The following is a 20,709-nucleotide window of genomic DNA, read 5'->3' as shown; positions in this document are numbered from 1 at the left end:
TTTGCCTTTTCCTGTGGGGAACAAGAAGTGCTGGGAGGATTATTTCAGTCTCATGAGATCTTAGAGTCACTAAGCTCTGAAAGCTGCTTTTTGGAATTGTTGTTTGGTTTTGGCAATTATTCCTTGCTGTCCTACTCTTTCCAGTCCTGAGGAAGGTTTCCATCCCACCTAAATGCTCTGTTTTTCTTTGGAGAATAATTCTGATTGACTCCTATGACTTTAAAATCAGTATGTAGGAGAGTTTTGGTGCTGTTTCCCACTGCTTAGCCAAGATATAAGAGTTCTGTTGTTTCTCAGTGCAGGGAAAGTAATGTCTACACTGAAATTGTATCCAAGAAGTTTCTCTCCTTGCTAAGGTGCAGATTGTGGAAACCCAAGCTTTGTGCCCTTGGTTTATCCTCTGGGAGGGACAGTTGTGCTCCACAGAACCCGAGGCATTCTGCCAATTCCCCACCGTTGTTTTCATCCCCTGACCTTTCTCCTGGCTTATCCCCCTCCCACCTCGAGGGTGAGAGACAGTGAAGGGAAGATGGAGTTACAGCTTCCTAGACATTTGACTGTTTCATCTTTTGTACATCACTTTGTGGCTGACAGGACATCCTTTTTTTCAGAAAATACCTTGCATGCTAATGTCTGTGCATTAGCTGATCGCAACATAAATGCTTGTCCATTAATCCAATGCCTTCCTGCATGTCTTTCATCTCCATGCTCTCCAGTGTTCTCTTGTTTCACTTTTCTCCTTCCTTTGTCTTCAACTCTGCTTAATACAATCCACCTCAGTACCACAGCTCCAGGCTATGGAAACAGGGACAGATACTGTAAGGAGATTGATAGACTCAGTTAATAAACATGCCACCCAGTGCCGAAGGCTATGCTCTCTGCAAAGGCCAATCTTCATGTGACTTTAAGAGACATGTTCCCTTCCACTACTTCTTTATCTGCTAATAACAGTAGCCTACTGACTTTTCTGACGTACCAGCATGTTACCTAATATACCACAGCTTATTTCCAGAGAATTAAACTATTATTATTAGTGCTATTTTACCTTCTGGTAGATTGGGTAGCTTGAGAGCAACACTCAGTATGATATAGGGCTGGGATTACTCTGTCCTAACTCTTCTGAGTCTACCATGCAGATTTCTGTATCTGAGATACTCATCCTTGGCTCCCTGTATAGGCACTGCAGAGATGTAGGCACTTTAAACATCATACAAGCACAGTTATACCAGCTTGAACTAAAGAGCCACCCATAACCACTCTGGGCAACCTGTTTGATCACCCTCAAGCTCAAGGACTTTAAATCAAGAGTTGTCTGTGAGTTCACTTATTCTTGATGGATTTTTCTTCCATTCATTGATGTTGTGGTGTTTTTACTCCATGTAAATGTTTGAGACCTGTGGCAGTAATTGCCACAGTTCAGCTTTGCAGAAGGTAAGGAAATGCCTCCTTTTGTTTACCTCATTTGATGCCCCTATACCAACCTTTTTTTTTTTAATTGAAAGAAACAACACTTTTAATACCTTTACCTCCCTCCCAGGTTCTGTGTTGTACCTCTCAGTTGTCTGTCTTCCAGGTAGAAGGCGGCTAGTTGCAGCTTATCACCTTTCTCTTATCACTGCATGATCTCTGAGTGGCGAGAGAGATTGGAGGAGGATCCAGAAATGCAGACAGTCTTCTGGATATGAGTTCTCGAATGGTTATACAGTGACATCATGGTGGTTTCTGGATTGTTTTCTATTCCTTCCTAACAATTCCTAGTATCTTTTATTCTTCTTATTTTTAGTGAATATTGACTTTTATATTTTCACAGAACTTTTACTATTCCAAACCCTCTATCGTGTTATTTTTCCTTTATTTATGTTGACTTTTATCTGTGACTTATCACCAAACTTCTCAGTATCAGGGTACATTTTCTGTAGCACCCCTGGCATAGCCTTTTCTTCTGGACACAGAAAGCAGTTTGCTCTGTGGAGGGTGGTGTTTTTGGTGGGAGCAGCAGCTGGTCTCCAGAGACTATGTCTCATCATCTCTTCACCTGCCAGGTTATTTTCCCCTCTTTGCTGAGAGATTGCTTGTGATGATCTGGGAAGGCATTTGTTGAGATTTGGAGAAAAAAACTTCAGAAGGAGTAATCAAACAGGCTACAGGATAATGCTATTGGTTGTGTAAAATCTGAGCACTAAGTCATTATATAAAATTCCTAACAAATTTTTCAAATTTCATTATCAAAAACTGTGTTCCTGTAGTGCTCTCTTTGTCTACTTCAGAGTAAATCTAATTAATAAATGTAAATATGAAGACTAAACAAATCCCAAAAGGTGGTCTTGTTACAGTGCTTACTCAGCAGACACAGAGTGCCAAGTGCCATCTCCATTGTCTGGAGCAGCAGTTTGCTTGAATGATAATGTTGTTTATAAAGGTCATGATGGTGCTTGTCTGGGAGACGTACCTGGGAAAGACATTTCTTACTTCCCTGAACCCTGTTGCAGGACAATCCTTCTAACTAATAGGTGTCTGTGCATGAACAGAGCTGAAATGATGCTGAAATGCAACCTGGGATCATGACAAACTTTGAATAAAGGTTTTTTTCCAGGGTGTCTTAAAGAAGACTGGAGCTTGCCAGTGCATCCGGATAAGTGATTTGATATCACAGAATGGCTGAAGTTGGAAGGTTCTCTTCCGATTGTCTAGTCCAACCTATCTGATTAGAGCAGGGTCACCTACAGCAGGTTGTTCAGGGCTGTTGGATTTTGAATATCTGTATGGTTGGAGACTCCACAGCCTCTCTGGGCATCCCATTCCAGTGTTTGACCACCCTCACAGTTATACCTATATGTTTAATAAATGGAATTTCCTGTATTTCAGTTTGTGTCCATTGCTTCTCGTTCATTCACTGGATACACTGAGAAGAGTCTGGCTCTGTATTCTTTAATCCCTCCCATCAGTTATTTATGCACCTTGACAAGATCCCCCTGACCCTTCTCATCTAAGCAGTTCCAGCTCTCTCAGCTTCTCCTCATATGAACAGGTACTTCAGTCCTTTGATCTTTTGTGGCCCTTCACTGAAGTTACACCAGTATGTCCATGTTTCTCTTGTACTGGGGAATCCAGAACTGGAACCAACACTCCAGATGGGCCTCACCAATGCTGAGGGGTAGGCTAACCTCTCTTGACCTGCTGATGATACTCCTACCAATGGCTGCCATTGCACAATACTGGCTCACAGTCAACTTGGTGTCCACCAGGACACCCTGGTCCTTTTCTACAAAGCTGCTTTCCAGTCTGTTGGTCCTAAACATGGTGTGTGGGGATAGTCCTCCCCATGAGCGGGACTTGGCATTTTCCCTTAGTTAAAATTAATGAGATTCCTGTTTGCTCATTTCTGCAGATTGTCAAGATCCCTCTGAATGATGGAGCAACCATCTGGTCTATCAACTGCTCCTTCCAGTTCTGTATCATCTGCAAAATATGCAGATGACACATACACAGGTTCAGAAGTCTTCCTAAGTGTAACAGAAAAGCAAAACCATTATACTCAACAGCAGAATAACTGGGTGCAGTTCCCTGTCCTGTCTCAAACCAGTATAATGTAGGAGGGGATATTCATCAATCTATCTAAGCTGTCTGAAGATGAAAATAATAATAATAATTTTTTTTAAATCACATTTTTTTTGGAGGGATAATATGTCTGATTCCAGCATGGGGTTGGGATATAGCTGGGATGTATAGTCAGATCCAAATACTGGGAAATGCTCCCAGGTCTTGTAGCTTAATCACAGCCTTTAGCTGTAATGCTGTCCATATATGAGCACAATTCTCACTGAGTTTAGCAGCAGACGACCCTGAAACTCTTTTGGCTTGTGATGTGTTTTGGTATGTAATACAATAGGTGGGAGGAAAACGTGTGCTGTGGATGTAGTTGCTGTTACAGCTGTGAGGCAAAGAGCCCTTCAAAGTGTTACTCTGCAAAAGAAATCCCTTTCTCTAGCCTATTAGTCAAAACAACTGCTTTGTGTCAAAGCAGCGCAAATAGCTTTTAGCCAAAAAGCTTTTCTAACTGCTGTTACGCTGGGGCCGTTCTGGTCTGCCTGATTGCTGCCCCTATACAAGGGGTTAGTGTAGTATGCGGCTTAATAAATTCCACTGTCGGACTTCTATTGTCTCTTTGTTCTTCGTTGCCAAGGAAGCCAAATATTATTTCTGTCCTTGAAAGAAGCTGCAAATATGGGGAATGGCCTCAGTGAGAGGTGGGGGAGAAAAGAGATCCCATGGAAAAATACCTTTTGTGTTTTCTCTTATTGCCTTTATAGAGAAGATTGGGGTGATGTGGTAGAATGGGGCTGTTCTGTCTTTTTTATGTTAGTCAGATGTCTTTATTATTACTTGTATTCCAGGCTAAGCAGTTCCTTCTCTTTGTGTATCCTTTGTCATGTTCTGAACTGCTACTGAGTGTTCCTGATTAAAAATCAGTATCTCTTTATCTCCAGTCTTTCTGTGGACCCTGTTACCTCACATTCACAGGTCCTTATTTTTTTTTTTTTTCCCTGGCCTATCCACAGGTATAGAAATAGGATCATCTTCAGCTGATATCTGGGAAACTGAGGTGCAGATGAAACTGATACCAGATGAAGTGTGTTGGGAACTCTTCTCTGGTTGTGGTGGCTGGCAGCCAGAACTGACCATTCACGATGGCACCAGGGAGGACGTAGAAGCTGTCTGTGAATGGCCTTTTGGTCCTGAGAAGCTAAACTAGTATGGTTAAACCTTTACACTAGTAAACTAAACAGCACCAGGGGGATGTGCTAACCACTGCCACACAACTGTCCTGTTCAAGATTTTGCATGCTTATGGTCAGCGTTTGGACCTGCCCTAACAAGCAGTTTCCCAGTCATTGTCAGGGCATGGCTCTGGAGAGTGCAGGCTGTCCAAATAGACAACTTTACCTTGTTTTGGGGACAAAGAGAAGAATGTAGTTGTTTTACCTTATCAGTCAAGTTATTGGTGTTTTGTCCTTCTCCCTCAGGGCTATGGATTGATCCTGGACTTGGTTTATTTATTTACATAAATTAAGTTTTGTTTTATGGAGGAATCACTTTAAGGTGATTTAAGGTACTAAAAACAAAAGTTATGGTGGCAGAAAGACATCAGGAATAGTAGACGTTGAAGAACACCAGAGTCTCTCCAAAGACTATGCTCTATCACTAACAATAGCTGTGTTGCTGTACTATAAACCCTCATTCACCTGTGGGACCCAGAGGATCAGGGCAATGAACTGCCACTTGCACCAACCTTCTGTACCCATGGTGAGCTCCGCCTTAGGAAACCCTTCTCAGAAGAAGGTCAAGAAGCCATTGCTCTATGCTATGATACACAATGAGCAGTTCAGCTCCTCTTTCTTTTGATGCTTATAATGAAAATATTTTTGAGGTAGATAGATGGGGCTCCCTTTACAGTCAGCAAACCAGTTTCAGACACGGCTTGTCTCCTTTTCGCAGTTAGACATCTAGTTTAGAATAAAGTGTTTCACACCTGACAGTGCTTTCTTATTTCTGTTGACTGTATGGAGAGAGCTCAAATGGCAGCTAAACTCCATGTATGTCAGGCTGTAAGGGGCACTCTTCTAAACTGAAGTTTTCTTTCATGCTATGGCTTTGCCTAGCTAGGAAACAAAGCTACCTTCCCACCAAGGCAAGAGAGAAAAAATCTGAGGACAGGGATCTAATAGGTCTAGAGAATAAAGCCTAAATGAGGATAAGTTAATTTAGCCAGTAATTTTTAAAGCCCCAACAAGAATACTACAAGTTCTGTGGTCGAGTGATGTGATTTTTCAGGAAAAATAAAACTACAATTTAATTAGTGAGATATTTTGAGACAGGCAAGGCTTTTCACTTGAGTACCAGGAAGGTATAGCTTGTTTAACAGGCAGAAAGGAAACTCCTGCATTAATGCTCAATCTTCAGCCCAAGGTACAGAGACCATCCTGCTTTTACTCCCAAGTGCTATTTCCTGACCATTCCTGCAAAGTCTTTTCCAGAGGAGCATGTGGGAAGATGAGGTTAGTTAGCTTCAGGCTGGTTGGGCAGCCTGACAGCTTGAACTGGTGATGCTCAGGATGTCTGTCTCTTGTTAGTATTGTTTATATCAAACAATAAAAAACCAATTTACCTGTGAAATCCATCATTCCTGGTACCCTGACATTTATCATTGCTTTAAGTTGTCCAGTTACTGGTGAATAATAAATTCCCTCTTGACTGAAGTCAATGGCTTAAACAGAAGATGCTGATCTGGCAATTTTGCCTCGTTATTGCGTATGTAACACACTGCATGTTCTGTTAATGCAATATTTGAGGCTTGTAGCCAAGTCATCAGTGATAGGACATATTAGAAATTAGGGGAGACTCATGCAAACCTACATTTTTTTTTTTTTTTTTTTTTTTTTTTTTTTTCTCCCTTTTCTCCTGGATAAATTTTATCGCTGGGTAACACAGTCCTTTCTTCAAGCAGGTATGATTTTGAGCTCCACCATGTGGGAACATAAAGAGAGGTTGCTTACAAATGGATGTACTTGCTCAAAATCTTTCTCTTTTCCCCCTTTTACTGTTTTAAGGATGCTCACTGTTTCTTCACTTTCAAGTGACCCAGCCTCCGCAATGCTTCCGGCTAATTCTTGCTGATTCTTGCTGGCAGGATAAGCTTCTGGGACCACACTTCTAATTGAGGAATGAGAAAGATAATTCTTTTTTTATGTCTACTCTACCCTGTCTCTCCTTCTGTTTTCCCTTTTTAATTTTCTTCTTTTTCCCCTACTCTGCTTCGTTCTTTCACTGTTTAGCCTTTTCTATCTTGTCTCAGTCTCTCATCATTTCCTTTCCTCTCTTGGGGTTCATAAAGCTGCCAAGGCCTGGCCAAAGAAAAGAGAAATATACATTTCACAGACAGAGGTCATGCAGAGGGCAGCATTATAGTTCTTATTGCAGGTCCTGGGGAAAAGGATGCTTGTTCATTCCAAAGCTGTTGCTTTCATTACATTTGTCAAGTCTACCCTGAATAAAAATAAATAAAATAAATATGAAATTTACAGCAGAAGGAAAAGGGAGATACTAAAATCCCAGTGTTGGAAACAAGCTTTTGCCTAATTTTTGAATTTTCTTGGGAGGTGAGTTCTGGGAGAATTAAGCACAAGGTCTCTAGTCTGGAAAAAAACACAGTGTGGATTCTCCACGATGCCTCCGCAGAGCTCACATCACATATGTTTGTGAGCAGTAGCTGCCCTTCCCATCACAGATAGCAATTTGTCATTGTCCCCCAAAATTTCCTGCTTCTTCAGTGCAAACATTGCTAGGTGGCAATGCAATCCAGAGTGATTTGGCCTACTTGAGTACAAAAATTGCCTAAGCGCTACCCTTTTACACAATGTCACATGAAGTTTGCAATACAAAAAAGTTTCTAATAAAAATTATGATTGGCACATTGAAGTGCTTGTTAAAATCAGTGAGAGAGACTACAATCTGATTGGAAGTATTTTCCTGTAGGATAACTCTTCACTGTCAAGATATTTGCACATGTAAGTCACGTATGATTTCATGCAAGGTAACAGGATTTCAGATTTGCTCTCTGGGATCACAGGAATTGTTCGACATTTTGACCTGCCAGCTGAAATCTACTTTTTTTTCAAGGATGTGTAGGTCACTCTGAGAGCCCCAGGGCTGGCTTCGGGCACTGTGTGCAAAGCACTCGCATCTCCCTGTGATGGTTTTAGCAGCAGCTCCCATGGGGTTTTGCACTTTTGCCTTCAGTCCTGTCATTTGCCCTAGTCTAAACAAAGCTGCCATCTCTCTGTACTCATAGTCTTGTCAGAATAAGTTCTCCTGAATGGGCAGAAACGTGTTTATTTAGTATTGGTGTTTGTTAGCCCTTGTCAGATTGTCACGTCTTCGTTCTTGACTTGCTTAAAGTATTGGTCAGTGCGCATAAAGTCTTGTCTGTCACTTGTGTGGTCAAATAACTGTTTTATTTGTCCCAGTGTGATATGCTGTGTAAAAGCTTTCTTTTAGTCTGGGTGGTAACAGGATATATCCCCGTCACTCCCAGTAAAGCTGTGGGCAAAGGCCAGGTTGCTTTTAGGTGGTACTTCTGCTGTAGCTCTGCAGAATACAGAAACAAACTTTTCCCTCTGTGTTTTGGTCAGATTGGACAGTCCCGGGTTGGTGCTCTGTCTCTTACTGTCATGCTACATGGGGACACAAAGGAGCTGTCACAGACCTTACCAGAGACCTGATATACAGCAGCTGATTTAATTATTTATTTAATATTTCCTATTTCCAGAGAATACTTGGGGCTGAATTTTCTTTGGTATGTGATGAACTGGTAAACCCTGTGCTTTCAAAATGCTAGAGGAAAAAACAAAAGTGCATTCACTGGGCATGAGGGTGCACCAGAAGACTGCTGTCAGGCGCTGTGCTGACCCAGCATTGATTTCTCTGTGGGTGATATGGCTAAGGAGGGCCCAAGAAGGGATTTGATGGAGATGAAGAAGTGCTGTGGAGAGACTTACAGGGTGCTTCTCCCCTGGGTGTGGAGAAAGTGTGACAGTGATGGTTTGCAGTTTGACTGCAAAAGTTGTGGAAGTGCAAATTCTATGCTATGCTATGCTATGCTATTCTATTCTATATCATGGGTTAGATGGAGGTGGATTAAGATGTAGCTCATCATAAAATGTTCCTGGCCTCTTGAATAAGCAGCAAGATATTCAGTGAACTTAGAGCATTTCCTGAGGGAGGTACATGGATCAGCTTCTGACTCCTTTCCCTGTTACGTAAGAATATTGTGTTGGTTAATTGCTTTAGTGACACCCTGGCCCTTAAGAAATGGCACAAATTTGATTTCAGCAATTTTAGTGGCTAGACCAGAAGGTGCAGAAGGGCTGTCAGCCTCTTGCCATAAGACCCAGTGATGCTTGTAGGAAAGTGTGTTGGTTTGACCATGGCTAAATGCCAGGTACCCACCAAGTCACTCTATCACTTCTCCCCCCTTCCCCCCCCTTTTTTTTTTTTCAACAGGGAAAAAAAAAAAAAAGATAGGAAAAAACCCCAACCCTTGTGGGTAAAATAAAAGCAGTTTAAATGTAAGCAAAGCAAAGGTCCATGCGTGGAAGCAAAAAGAAAACAGATTATTCTCTACTTCCCATTAACAGACGATTCGGGCCTTCTCAGGAAGCAGGGCTTCAGTACACGTAGTGGTTGCCTTGGAGGACCAAGGACACCCCCCCACCCCCTTCCTCCTTTTTCCAAGCTTTATTCTTAAGCAGGCATCATATGGCCTGGAATATCCCTTTGGTCAGTTCAGGTCAGCTGTTCTTGTTGGGTCTCCTCCCAAGATCTTGCCCACCCCATCCCACTCAGGGGGGATATGTTGGAAAGAGCCTTGGTGCTGTGTAAAGACTACTCAGTAGTAGCCACAACACCGGTGTGCTGTCAACACCCTGCCAGCTCCCAACCATGAGCACCATGAGGGCTGCTATAGGGGAAAACCAATTCTGGCTCAGCAAGACCCAGTACAGACATGTTGGGCATCAGCATGCCCTGGGAGCAGACTCAGTGTGGGGAGAGATCCTGTTTGAGCTCTTAAACTTCACTGCAGACAGTGCTACCTACAGGTGCAGGAAGACACCAAACTCTGGGATTGTTTTTTCTTAGCTAGGGTCTTTCCATCTGCATGTCAGATTTGTAATGATGTTGATTTCCGAGGTCAAATTTATTTTCCATAAGAATTGCTACAGGAAGGGGTGGGATCAGAAGGACTTCACTGTGGAACTGGAAGTCAGAATGAACACCAATGAAACTTGCCTACATGAGGAAGTTTATCAGCAAAGGCACATTGGTAGTTATGTGTGTTCCCGTGTGACTATGTTTACTATGGAAAATTATATGGGTGTTATTATGGCAGCCTAATTATATCACTGTAGTTTTGCTGTTAAAAATCTCTTGTATATAAGCCACCTAGAGAAAACTGTCACTGCAATAAAAGAAACCTGTTAGAACTTAATTTAGAAGAGCTATATGACTTCCAGCGGTGTGAGTTCTTTGTCAGTACTTAGAATGTAATAGCAAGGCCACAGTGAGCAGCACTGTGATTTACTTGTGTGATGACTGTGTTTGGGAAGGGACTTGGTTGAGAGCCAAGGAGAAAGAGCCAACAAGCTGCTCAGGAAGTATCACCCATGTAGTTCTTACAGCTATAAAGTGATGACCTTGACACTTACTGTAGCTGTATCTCTAGAATGAAATAGTGCCTAGCTTGTCTATGGTGTGGGGAATTGACCTTTTCGGGCTGTAAAAAGTATGCACTAGACATCTCTCAGAATTACAATGCTCATTCTCTGAGTACTGAACAAACCCCATAAAGCTTCCCAAGGCGACCTGGTAATTAGGTTATGCTATAAGATATATTTTATAAATAAGATTGTGCTACGTGCTATATACTTTATATAATTGACACATAATACATACTAAGTTATATTTTTTACAATTAAAGACATTAATATTTATAATGCTGTAACACTAATTATATTATGTATTAATATTTATAATGCTATAATACTATTTTAACTAAATGTTCTAAGAAATTTAGTGCTGTAAAAAATGAGCTCCACAGTTATAGTGGAATTCAGGCTTCTGCAACTTAAACTAGGTAAAATATTCTGCAAAGTTTGGGTTTTGGTTTTTTTTTTTTTTTTTTTTTTTACATATGTGTTTATGTCAGCATATAAATATATACATATACACACGTACACACACACAGAATTTTTAATGGGAAATGTTAGGAGTTGACAAATCTGGTAGCCTGAGAGGCAAGGCAGTGACAGACCTGTGTTCCCAGGTGCAGGTGGCGGTGATGCTGAGCATCTGTTCCCAACAGAGATGTGTGTGTGTGTGTCTCAGGCTACTGAGATCAACATAGGCTGAAACATTCAGCATTCACACAAACACAAACAGCACCAGTGGCCTCATCCTGTCCCCCTCTCTAGTTGATCAGGGTGAAAGCCTGTTAGTAGAAAATATGCATGCTTACATACAATGTGGATCCCCCAGCAAGTGGCCTTAGGCAGCCCATGCAGTAGCTGGCTTATGGATCCTCTCACGTCCAGTCACCTCACACAGACGTGTGTATGCAGACAGGTCTCTCAGTTGACTCCCTCAGCTCCAGTCTTCCTGTAGCTGGCCTGGACCTCCTGCTCTCTCCTGTGGACCATTCACAAGCTGTCTGGTCTCTACAGTATCTGACCCAGACTTGTGACTGCTTTCATACCTGGCTCCTAAAGCTCTTATTCTACATGCCACCTAGTCCAGCTTGATAGTCACTAGTGATCACAGATGGACATACGTACCCACACAATATGCACACCCTCACTTGCTCTGGTTGCAGGCAGGACACACGCACAGACCCTCTGGCCTGTGGTCCAACTCTGGTTGCTGTCACTGAGATCCCCGTACACACACATGCACACAGATCAATGGAAGAGGCTTTGATCTGAAACAGTGGGACAGGAATAAACAGCTGGAGAGAAGGTTGCAAGTTGGTGAAGTCCTGGTGCAACTCCAGCCAAACTCTCTGTACTGTCAGATTTCCTTCAATGTTGTGGCTGCCTGCAACCATGCAGCTAGCAAAACAGGAGTTTAAAAAGAAATAAAAATCCTTAAATCCAGAGGAACTGGATGGTCAACATCTTGATTTAGAGGTCATGATACTGGTCCAAGATTATAAGAGAAACACTAACAAAGTGGAGGGAATCCAGTGGAAGGCCAGTAGGATAGTTTGGGGCTGGAGCACATGGCATAGGAGGGGAGGCTGGAGAAGAGAAGGCTGAGGTGGGTATCCAGATGCTTTCTTAGAGGAGGTAGGCATCCTCTAAAAAGTGCAAAATAAAAAGGTGAGAGGCAGCAGACACAAGTTGTGACAGGGGAAATTCTGAGCACTTACTTGAAAATAATTTGAATCAGAACACGGTGAAGCACTGGCATGTGTTCTTCAGAGGCTGTGGAATCCCTCAGCAGTCCTTGCTCAGGAGTGAATAAGGTGCTAAGCAGCTTGATCTCACTTTGATATTGGACCTACTCTGAGGAGCGGTTTGGACTAGATGACCTGCGGGAGGACCTTCCAGGCTAAATTTCCCTGATTCTAGAAAGATAAACTTTAAAAAATTATTTTGTTTAAACTCTGTTAATTTGCTATTTCAAAATGTAAAAGATCAGGAAAAAAAATCTCCATAGTCATAAAGGTTTTAAAAACTTGTAAGTTCTCAAGAAACCAGAGACTTACGGGACATTGAGAGAAATCATCTAAGATGATGTTCAAATAGCAAGTAAGATTTTTTGGTTTGAATTTTTAGAGCGATTTTGTAGAGTTTTAGACCTAAAATACCTGCAGTTGGAGTTGCTTATTAAATTCTCCAGAGTTGTTCCAACAGTCTGTGGAAGGGCTGTAGGGTTTTAATAAATTCTACAGCTAGGAAATTTAAGGGAATAATTATCAATAATCCTCACTAGTATCTGAGTTAAATTCAAGGCTGCAGAGTTAAAAACCACCATATTTTTATTCCTGTCACCCCTAGCCCTCACCAATCTAATTTCCACTACCTTCTCATCCTTACATAAACCCAGGAGACCTATGAAATACTGTTCAGCATTTACAAAATGTTACCTTGCTTAGCCTTGAAATGCTGGCACTCAGCTGCAGTTCTAAATTCACTTTTGTTTCAAAGCCGTTTTCCTAAGTTAACACTGCATAGATACTGTTTGGAACCGCAACTACGGTACAGAAGATCAGATAGCGGGCAAGGAACTGTTGACTTAAAATAAAAATATTTTCCTAAGTATGCTTACAAGATGCTCACGTTTTTCCAGTGCTGTATGGTATCTGAAAGGTGAAAGGGTTGGAGAATAGCCAAAGTGAAAGCAAATCTCTCTGTGGAAGGTTTGTAATAGCAAATTTTAATCTGCAGTATTAGTAACAAAGCAAAACAAACCCTACTTGTCCATACTAGGCTGCTCTGTGATTTCAGAGAGCTGCTCTACTACTGCAACCACAGGATTATCAGTAATGCCTGGTATGAAATGCATTCATTGAGTTACTTGCTCTGGCTTCAAGCCTTGCCTAGGGTCACGTTTCAGCCCTGTTTGCCTGTCCTTGTGGCCTGTTATTCTATTCCACTGGTTTAGCACTGTTTCTGTGAGATGAGTATTGATGTTCTGTGTATAAAGAATAAGCTGGAGTTCTCCAGTCTGTAGCCTAGCTGCAAAACAGGGTGGCATAGGGGTAGTCTGAGCTCCAGAAAAGCGTCTGATTAAGGTCTCTCCTTGAAGAAAATTCTGTTTCACATTCAGAGTTGCAAAAACATCTGCAAGAAAGCTGAGGAAACTAGGAGAAAAGAATGGTAGACACTGAAAAAACAATAAAGATTTTGAAAATAAGAGATTAAAAATAAAAGAATCTGTGTCAACCACAGAATCACAGAATCATCTAGGTTGGAAATGATCTTGAAGATCATCTAGTCTCAACCGTTAACCTCACACTGACAGTTCCCAACTACACCAGATCCCTCAGCACTGGGTCAACCCGACTCTTCAACCCCTCCAGGGATGGGGACTCCCCCCCCTGCCCTGGGCAGCCCATTCCAATGCCCAACAACCCCTTCTGGAAAGAAATGCTTCCTAATAGACAGTCTAAACCCTGCCCTGGTGCAGCTCGAGGCCATTCCCTCTTGTCCTGTCGCTTGTTACTTGGTTAAAGAGACTCATCCCCCTTCTCTGCACCCGTCTGTCAGCGAGCTGTAGAGGGCCATGAGGTCTCCCCTCAGCCTCCTCTTCTCCAGACTAAACCCCCCCAGTTCACTCAGTCACTCCTCGTACGACATGTGCTCCAGACCCTCCACTAGTTTTGTTGCCCTAAACCAGGAACAAGGCAATGTTTTTTCACTAACACAGTTAACTACACTGACTTCATGTGTTTCAGATAATGGGAAAGGGCTTATTTCTAAGTATAATCTTTTTTCATTATGTTGATTTTTCTCTATTATATGTATACACTTATAAATGTAACTACAAAAGCTCAAAATGGAATATTTTAAGAAAACAATATAGCTTAGATATAGGTTGAGGCAGATATAAATGAAGCTCTGACTTGAATTATGTGTTGTAGTTCATTAACCGTAAAAGTAAGTTTCCTTGTAATTTATTAGAAGCTTTGGATCATATCCAAACTGTACAAAAAGTTAGTTTTATTGTGATCGTTACAAGGTAGAATTCCTCGAGCACACACCCACAGAGATGTTTCCTGGTGAAAGATGAAATTTGTCTTCTGATGAGTGGTGAGCTTGTGCGTTGGTATATGCCTTGTCATGCAACTGTGTCTAGTGGAAGCGGGAGTAGAGGGCTTACTGCTTTTAGACAACCATGGTTAAATAGGATATATGAATGAGTGTTTGTATACTCTCCTATTATCCTGTATCTGGATGGGATGGAAGCTGTTATATCATCTGTGAACCACTCTATCAGTTTCTTTGGTTTCAAAAAGACAGGCTTGTAGCTCTATGAGTGTAAGTAAAGGATGAAGTTTAGATTCACAGTACCTCTAAAATGATGATAATCTGTATGAAACTTATTTTTCTGTAGCCCACATGTGTTAGAACTGGCTGTTGGATGAGAACTGAGCAACAGTTCCCCAGAGAGGCAATGGTGAAAATGGTTCTTGGGAACTGATGTTGCTGGGTGGGATAGAGTTACAGTCAGCACTGAGTGATGTGTTTGGCAAGTAGTGGACAGTAATTGTGGATAGCTGATAGGAGTCAAACTCTGGGATTTAGAAAAATAAATTGCAAGTGGTGTTTGAAAGGAACATTTCCTTGTTGGAGGACAAAAATTATATTTTATTTTTTTTTTTGGTGATACACTTCTTTTTTATTGTTTATTCTGTAAATCCTTGCTTTGGTGATGACATTGGTTTTTTGAATCAAGGAGAAGTTTAGCACTTGACTCCTATATGCTGATTTAATTTGGTGATGCCCACCAGCAAAGATTCCATGCCCTCAACACAATCCTTAAAAAGAGAAGTGCTAAACTCAAAAGACTTTGAGACTGTTTTTGTCATCCAAGACTTGATGGGCTTAATGCTTTAGATTTCTTTTATGCTTCGACCATCTTTTCAAATAAAATATTTATTTTTAAAGAAAAGCTTAAATTACCACCTGCTATAACATTGTCTTCCCTAGACAGGCTAATAAGTGAACTGCCAAAAAATTTACTGATAAAATCATGAGAATTTATGGCACTTCCACTCCAAGATGAACCATGTCAAAATAGAGTAGATTTGAATGTAGCAGTACAGCTGGAATAATTTCATCAGGTAATTGCTTGCCTTCAGTCCTGGATCTGACAATGGTGATTTCACATCCCAGAATTTGAGGATGAAGAGAGGAGTGGCAAGTGTCTTTGGCCATCTTGAAAAACAGCCTGCCTTATCTTTGTTTGGAGTGGGCACTTGTAAGACTGTAGCTTATATCCCAGATAATGATGCAGAAGCATATACTTGGTGGGGAATGACATCATTTGATAATACCTTTGTCATCTCAGTTTCTTGGCTGTCATATTCTATGGTCTATGAATAGCTGATTGGTGATCTGCTATATCATTTTACTAAACTAAAATAGTTTCTTGCAGCCATCGAAAAGATTTTTTTCATGCTTGCCAGAAGAGCATGAAAGAGCTCTGTAATCTATTCCTTATATGCTTACAAAGTGCTTCTTACCTTGGTATACAAGTGCCACTGAAGTCCTCAAACACCTGCCATTGGCTACATGTTTATGCATTTCATTCAAGTAAAGAGCATCCTAGTAGTTCCCTCCCTACAAAAGGTCACTGGAGACTTATTACTGAAAATTCAGCAAGGATGATGAAAACAAATCACATTTTGGGTTACTGAACCATGAATCAATGGATTTTCAAAAGAACTACCAATGCATCTAGTGAAAATTCGGCACACTTTAAGAGGGGAAAAAAAAAAAAAAAAGCATTAATTCTCTACATCTATTTCCTTTTGCTCTTTGAAGAACATTGTGTTCTGATCATGTCCATGCCTAATTCAGTATCTTCTCTTTGACAGTGGTCAGTGCCAGATGTTTCAGACATTGTGCTTTGTTTATTGTTAGCCAGTTACCATCAAAACATTCAATCCCTTCAATGTCTTGAGCTTGAATGAACTCAAGTTATTTTGAGATTGCTGATGGAAGACGAGAGGAAGGAGTTGTTTCAACAAGTGTTCTGCACTAATTGCAGGTGTTGAAACTTTCTGTGATCCTGAATTGCTGAATTGGTAATATGAAAGATATGCTCTAGGGTGGCTCTTTTGACAGAATAATTGAATATTCAGAGGAGCCAGTAGAGTCTTGACTGCACTTTGGCTGTATTTCTCTGGCTCCCTAATAGGTCAGCCTCAGGGAAAAGTCCTAATGCACTGGAGTAACAGCATGGAAAGTAGGGTTTAATATTTTGTGTTATATTCTGGTTCTGTGTGTAGTTTGATTTTCCCTGATGCTCATCTTGCATGGTTGCCTTACTTCTGAAGGAGAAGAGCTGATCTGACTTCTGGACTAGGTGTGCAGAATCACACAGATCATGTGTTCTACTAACTGGGAAAGGGGATGCACTCCAGTAGTTCATTTTATTCCCAGAGTGTTTCCTTGAACAAGTGAGATAAAGGCACTAAATTAAACAGTGCTGTTGCCTGATTTCATGCAGCTCTATCACTCTAATTCTTGGGGCTGTGTCTCAGCCTTTTTCTTATAAACAAATGCTTCCCTAGAGACTTGGAAATTAATATGTTGACTTGAGTAAATATCTATTTGGCACACATCTTGAGGCACTACATCAACAAAACTGCTAAATAAGAACTGCAGGCTAAAATTTAGAGAAATTGGAGAATCCAGCTCTCATAGTGGCAGCTTGAATGCTGAAGCTAAATTACTGTGTGTTGGTTATCTCTGAGAGCAATGATTATAGTGCTAGGCACCTTGAAATTTGTTTGGATGAGTATTCTTTCACACAACTCCTGAGACAGGTATCAGTGTTGGTGTGGAAGAAGAACTATTCCCAGTAAAAGCTCTGGATGTAGGCTACTATTTTGGAGAGTAAGAGAAAGTTGTTGGGTATGGCTTTAGGGACAGAGAGGAGGCCCTGGGAGTGTTCAACTTAGTGGAGTGAGTATACCCTACAGATGTGACTGTGAGGATAACTTGAGTTGATGTTGAAATGATTCTGAGCAAGCCTCGCGAATTCTCTCAAACCACATGAATTGTGGTTCCCCATGTGCATTATCATGCCTTGGAAGACAGGATGATGAATGTGAGGAAAGAGTGCACCTTGCAGTAATGAAGGGTAACTGCATACCTAGCTGGTCCCTCACTATAACAAAGATGCTGAGAATCTGGAGGGAGTCCCTTTGGCTGCCAAGAATGCAAGGGTACTGGTACATATGATAAATGGTAAGAGACTGAGGGATTTGGTCTGTTCATCTAGGAACAGTAAAGAATAAGGAGAGTGGGATCTAATTACTGTTTTATACAACCTAAAGGTATAGAGGAAATGGAAACATTTTTTTCTCTGAAATGTTCAATGAAAGAATCAGAGTGAACCAATAAAAGTCATAACAGGAAATTCCAATTGCATGTCATGAAAAAATTTTTCACTGTGGAAGTTAAGCATTGGCACAGATTGCCCAGAGAGTTTGTGGAGGCCTGATCCTTGGAGATATTCAGAACTGGACAAGGCCCTGGAAAACCTGGTCTAAATTGGCCCTTCTTTGAGCAGAAGGTTGGACTAGATAACTTTCAGAGGTACCAGCCTAAATTATTCCATGATTATGGGCCACCAAGTGAATAGTCACATTTTAGCCATTTTTAAAAAATAAGTCTAAGATGTACCTCAGGTTCCCTTTTAGGAATTTGTCCAGGGATTACTTATTTCTCTTAATAGTTTTATCTTTTCTCTCTGAGTCTTAAGAAAAGAGTTTACCTGCAGCAATCCCACAATGCCCTGCCCCAGGGGACAGGACGGCTGCTGGCAGACTTGTGTTGGTGGCCAACAGTGGGAAGGGGACTTCCAAGCTCATTACAGAGAGGAAGTCTGTACGGTTGAATGGGACTGTGGCTGATGCTGATATGGGACATGCTATGGAGTTCCCTGCACAGATGTCTCTATATCAGCACCTCAGTGGCTTCCCCTCATGCATGAGTTTGGCAAAGTTAGGAGTTGTTTGCAGTTCCCATGGCAATCAGATTGTAATCAGCCCTTTTAACTCAGTGTAACTTTAATGAGGTTTTTTTCCCATTCTTTATTCTTGTTCAGAACTTTATTATTGTACATAACGTCATCCTCTAACAAACAAGGGGAGATTTGGTTCTGTATACTGTTTTCCTTCTAAAAAGATTGAAATCACAGAATGGGAGAGAAAGCAAAGCTTTTGTGAACAGAAGGTGCAACCAGAAGAATTAAAATGGTATATTGTGAAGGGAGATTGAAGATATGACTGGTGTGCCATGATGGAATAGGACTTCATACAACCAACTGTAACCCCAACTTTCCCCTTAGTGACTCTGTGTCTGGGCCTTTCTTGCCCATGATCATAAGTTCACAGGAAAAGTGAGGTCAGAAGGGACTTCAGTTCTGTAGTCTAACATCCTGCTCAAAACAGGGTCAATTAGAAAGTCAGACCGGGTTGCTCAGGGCTTTATCCAGTAAGGTCTTGAAAATTTCCAAGGATGTAGACTGCACAACATCTCTGGGTAACCTCCTTCACTGCTTGGCTGCCCTCACAGTGGAAAAGTTGTTCCATATACACGTTCTGAAACTGTGTATCATCTTGTGCCTGTTATCTCTCATTCTCCTACCATGAACCACTATGAAGAGCCTGGCTCCATCTCCTTGATAACTTCCCTGTAGATACTCTCAGGCTTTTATTAGTTTCCCCCAAAGCTGTCTCTTGTCCGGGCTGAACAAGCCATGTTTTACAGGACAAGTACTCCAGCTCCCAACCTTCTTGGTGGCTCTCTGTTGAACTCACTCCAGTTTATTGAAGTTTGTCTTGTATTGGGGGGAGGGCAAAAATTGAATGCAGTATCTAGATGTGGTCTAAATGATGGGTCTGGGTCAGCCTGCATTTCCTGTAAATTTGACAGATATGCCAGTGTAAATTAGTGGTATGATTGGACTAAGAGTTTGGAGCATCTGAATATTGCTTCCACTAAGGATATATAAAATGGCTGAAGGCCAAATCACCAAGCCTTCCCCACTGCTATGTCGTTGTCTCTCTCCTTTACACGTGTGTGAGATGAGTAATAAAATCTGTGTCCTTCATTGCTTGTTAGTTGTGTGTTTATTAGACTGCACTGCTGTAAATCATCTAAATATTAACTACATTTTACTAATGATGGTTTTTGTCCTGTTTTTTGCAGGTTACATATCACAAGTACTAAAGAATTACACTGACCATGCCTGCGATGGAGAATATGTCTCCCTGAGATGTCCTCACAGAACCACCATCAGCATCCAGTCTTCTTTTTATGGCCGAATTGTACCAAGTCATCAGATGTGTCCTTCTCGCTATCCCCACTCCTATGCAACTTTAATTAAAGAAGATGTCGCCTGTTCAGTTGGCACTTCCCTTCAGGTATTGCATGTTAAACTGGATCTGTTAATTTTGGATTTTGTCTTTCCTTGGCCAGGCAGCATTCTGTGCTGGTGCTTGCATAGACCTGTATTAAACAGTGCTACTCAGTGTGGGAGTACTGACATCTCACACAGCTTAGTGGATAATTTGTCTTTGTAGTTTAGACAGGACTGAGTTAGATTTTGCTGATAAATTTCTTAATTTCGCTGCAACTCTAGTCAGTTCAGGAATGGGGTTGCAACAGAATTACACTGCAAGACTACATTATGTTTGACTGGGTTCAAAGATTATTTTTTTTAAATAGTTTTGCTTCCCAATGGTTAGCTTTTTTTAACGCATTGAGAAGTTGCTGTAGTATTCCTTTTGCTTTAGAACTGATCCTATTTCCAGAGGCTTTTACTTTTGTAACTTGAAACCCAAAAATGAATCCTTGGCTTTACTTCTGACTCATTTGGCTCTTAGGCCACTTAAGCTTGTAATGTCCCAAGCATCAGTAGTTAATGAGCTTTGTCCATTTGTGTAGGGGTTGTTGACTATATGTATCCTCCCAAGAGCACATGTGAGGTCAGCAAATCAAAGGCTTATTTGGAAGGTGCCAATGTTACTTAACTGTCACTAGGATCAACTAAAATTAGAAACATGAGTTGGCTGATGTTGCTGAGATGAATGGGGTCTGCTCCTGGATGATGAAGTAAGCACAAGTCTTTCCAAGTACAGGATTTGGGACCGTGAAAACTTTTGGGCAAAGATCTTGAGCACCTAGTGTGTTTATGGCTATGAATCAATAATAACTCATAATAAAAATTTATAGCAGAACTACATTAATAAACCTACAGGGCTAGAGAATAATTTCTTTTATAATTTGGCTAAAGGCCAGAGTTTCCCACATTGCTTCTTACTTTTACATCCAGGGTTTTTAAGAGGAATTTACAGCATTTTTTTAAAGTTGATACAAGTGCTTTGGCTTCCAAGTGACAGTGGTAAATTCTCAAG

The 20,709-nt window shown here is 41.2% G+C and overlaps 1 protein-coding gene across 2 annotated transcripts in view; it reads left to right on the top strand.

Moving 5' to 3' along the window:
* EVA1A (eva-1 homolog A, regulator of programmed cell death) overlaps positions 1-20,709 on the top strand; it is a 214,208-nt gene that overhangs the window by 41,708 nt on the left and 151,791 nt on the right. For both annotated transcript variants that reach the window (XM_026846348.1, XM_026846347.1), the window contains exon 2: positions 19,502-19,716. In XM_026846348.1, the coding sequence (XP_026702149.1) occupies positions 19,636-19,716 (81 nt within the window). In that variant the 5' untranslated portion in view covers positions 19,502-19,635. The remainder of the gene's footprint in view (positions 1-19,501; positions 19,717-20,709) is intronic.

Source organism: Athene cunicularia (genome assembly GCF_003259725.1).
Source record: "Athene cunicularia isolate RWA chromosome 3 unlocalized genomic scaffold, athCun1 chr3_part1, whole genome shotgun sequence".
In the NCBI taxonomy this organism is placed as follows: domain Eukaryota; kingdom Metazoa; phylum Chordata; class Aves; order Strigiformes; family Strigidae; genus Athene; species Athene cunicularia.
This window is presented reverse-complemented; position numbering and strand designations above follow the sequence as displayed.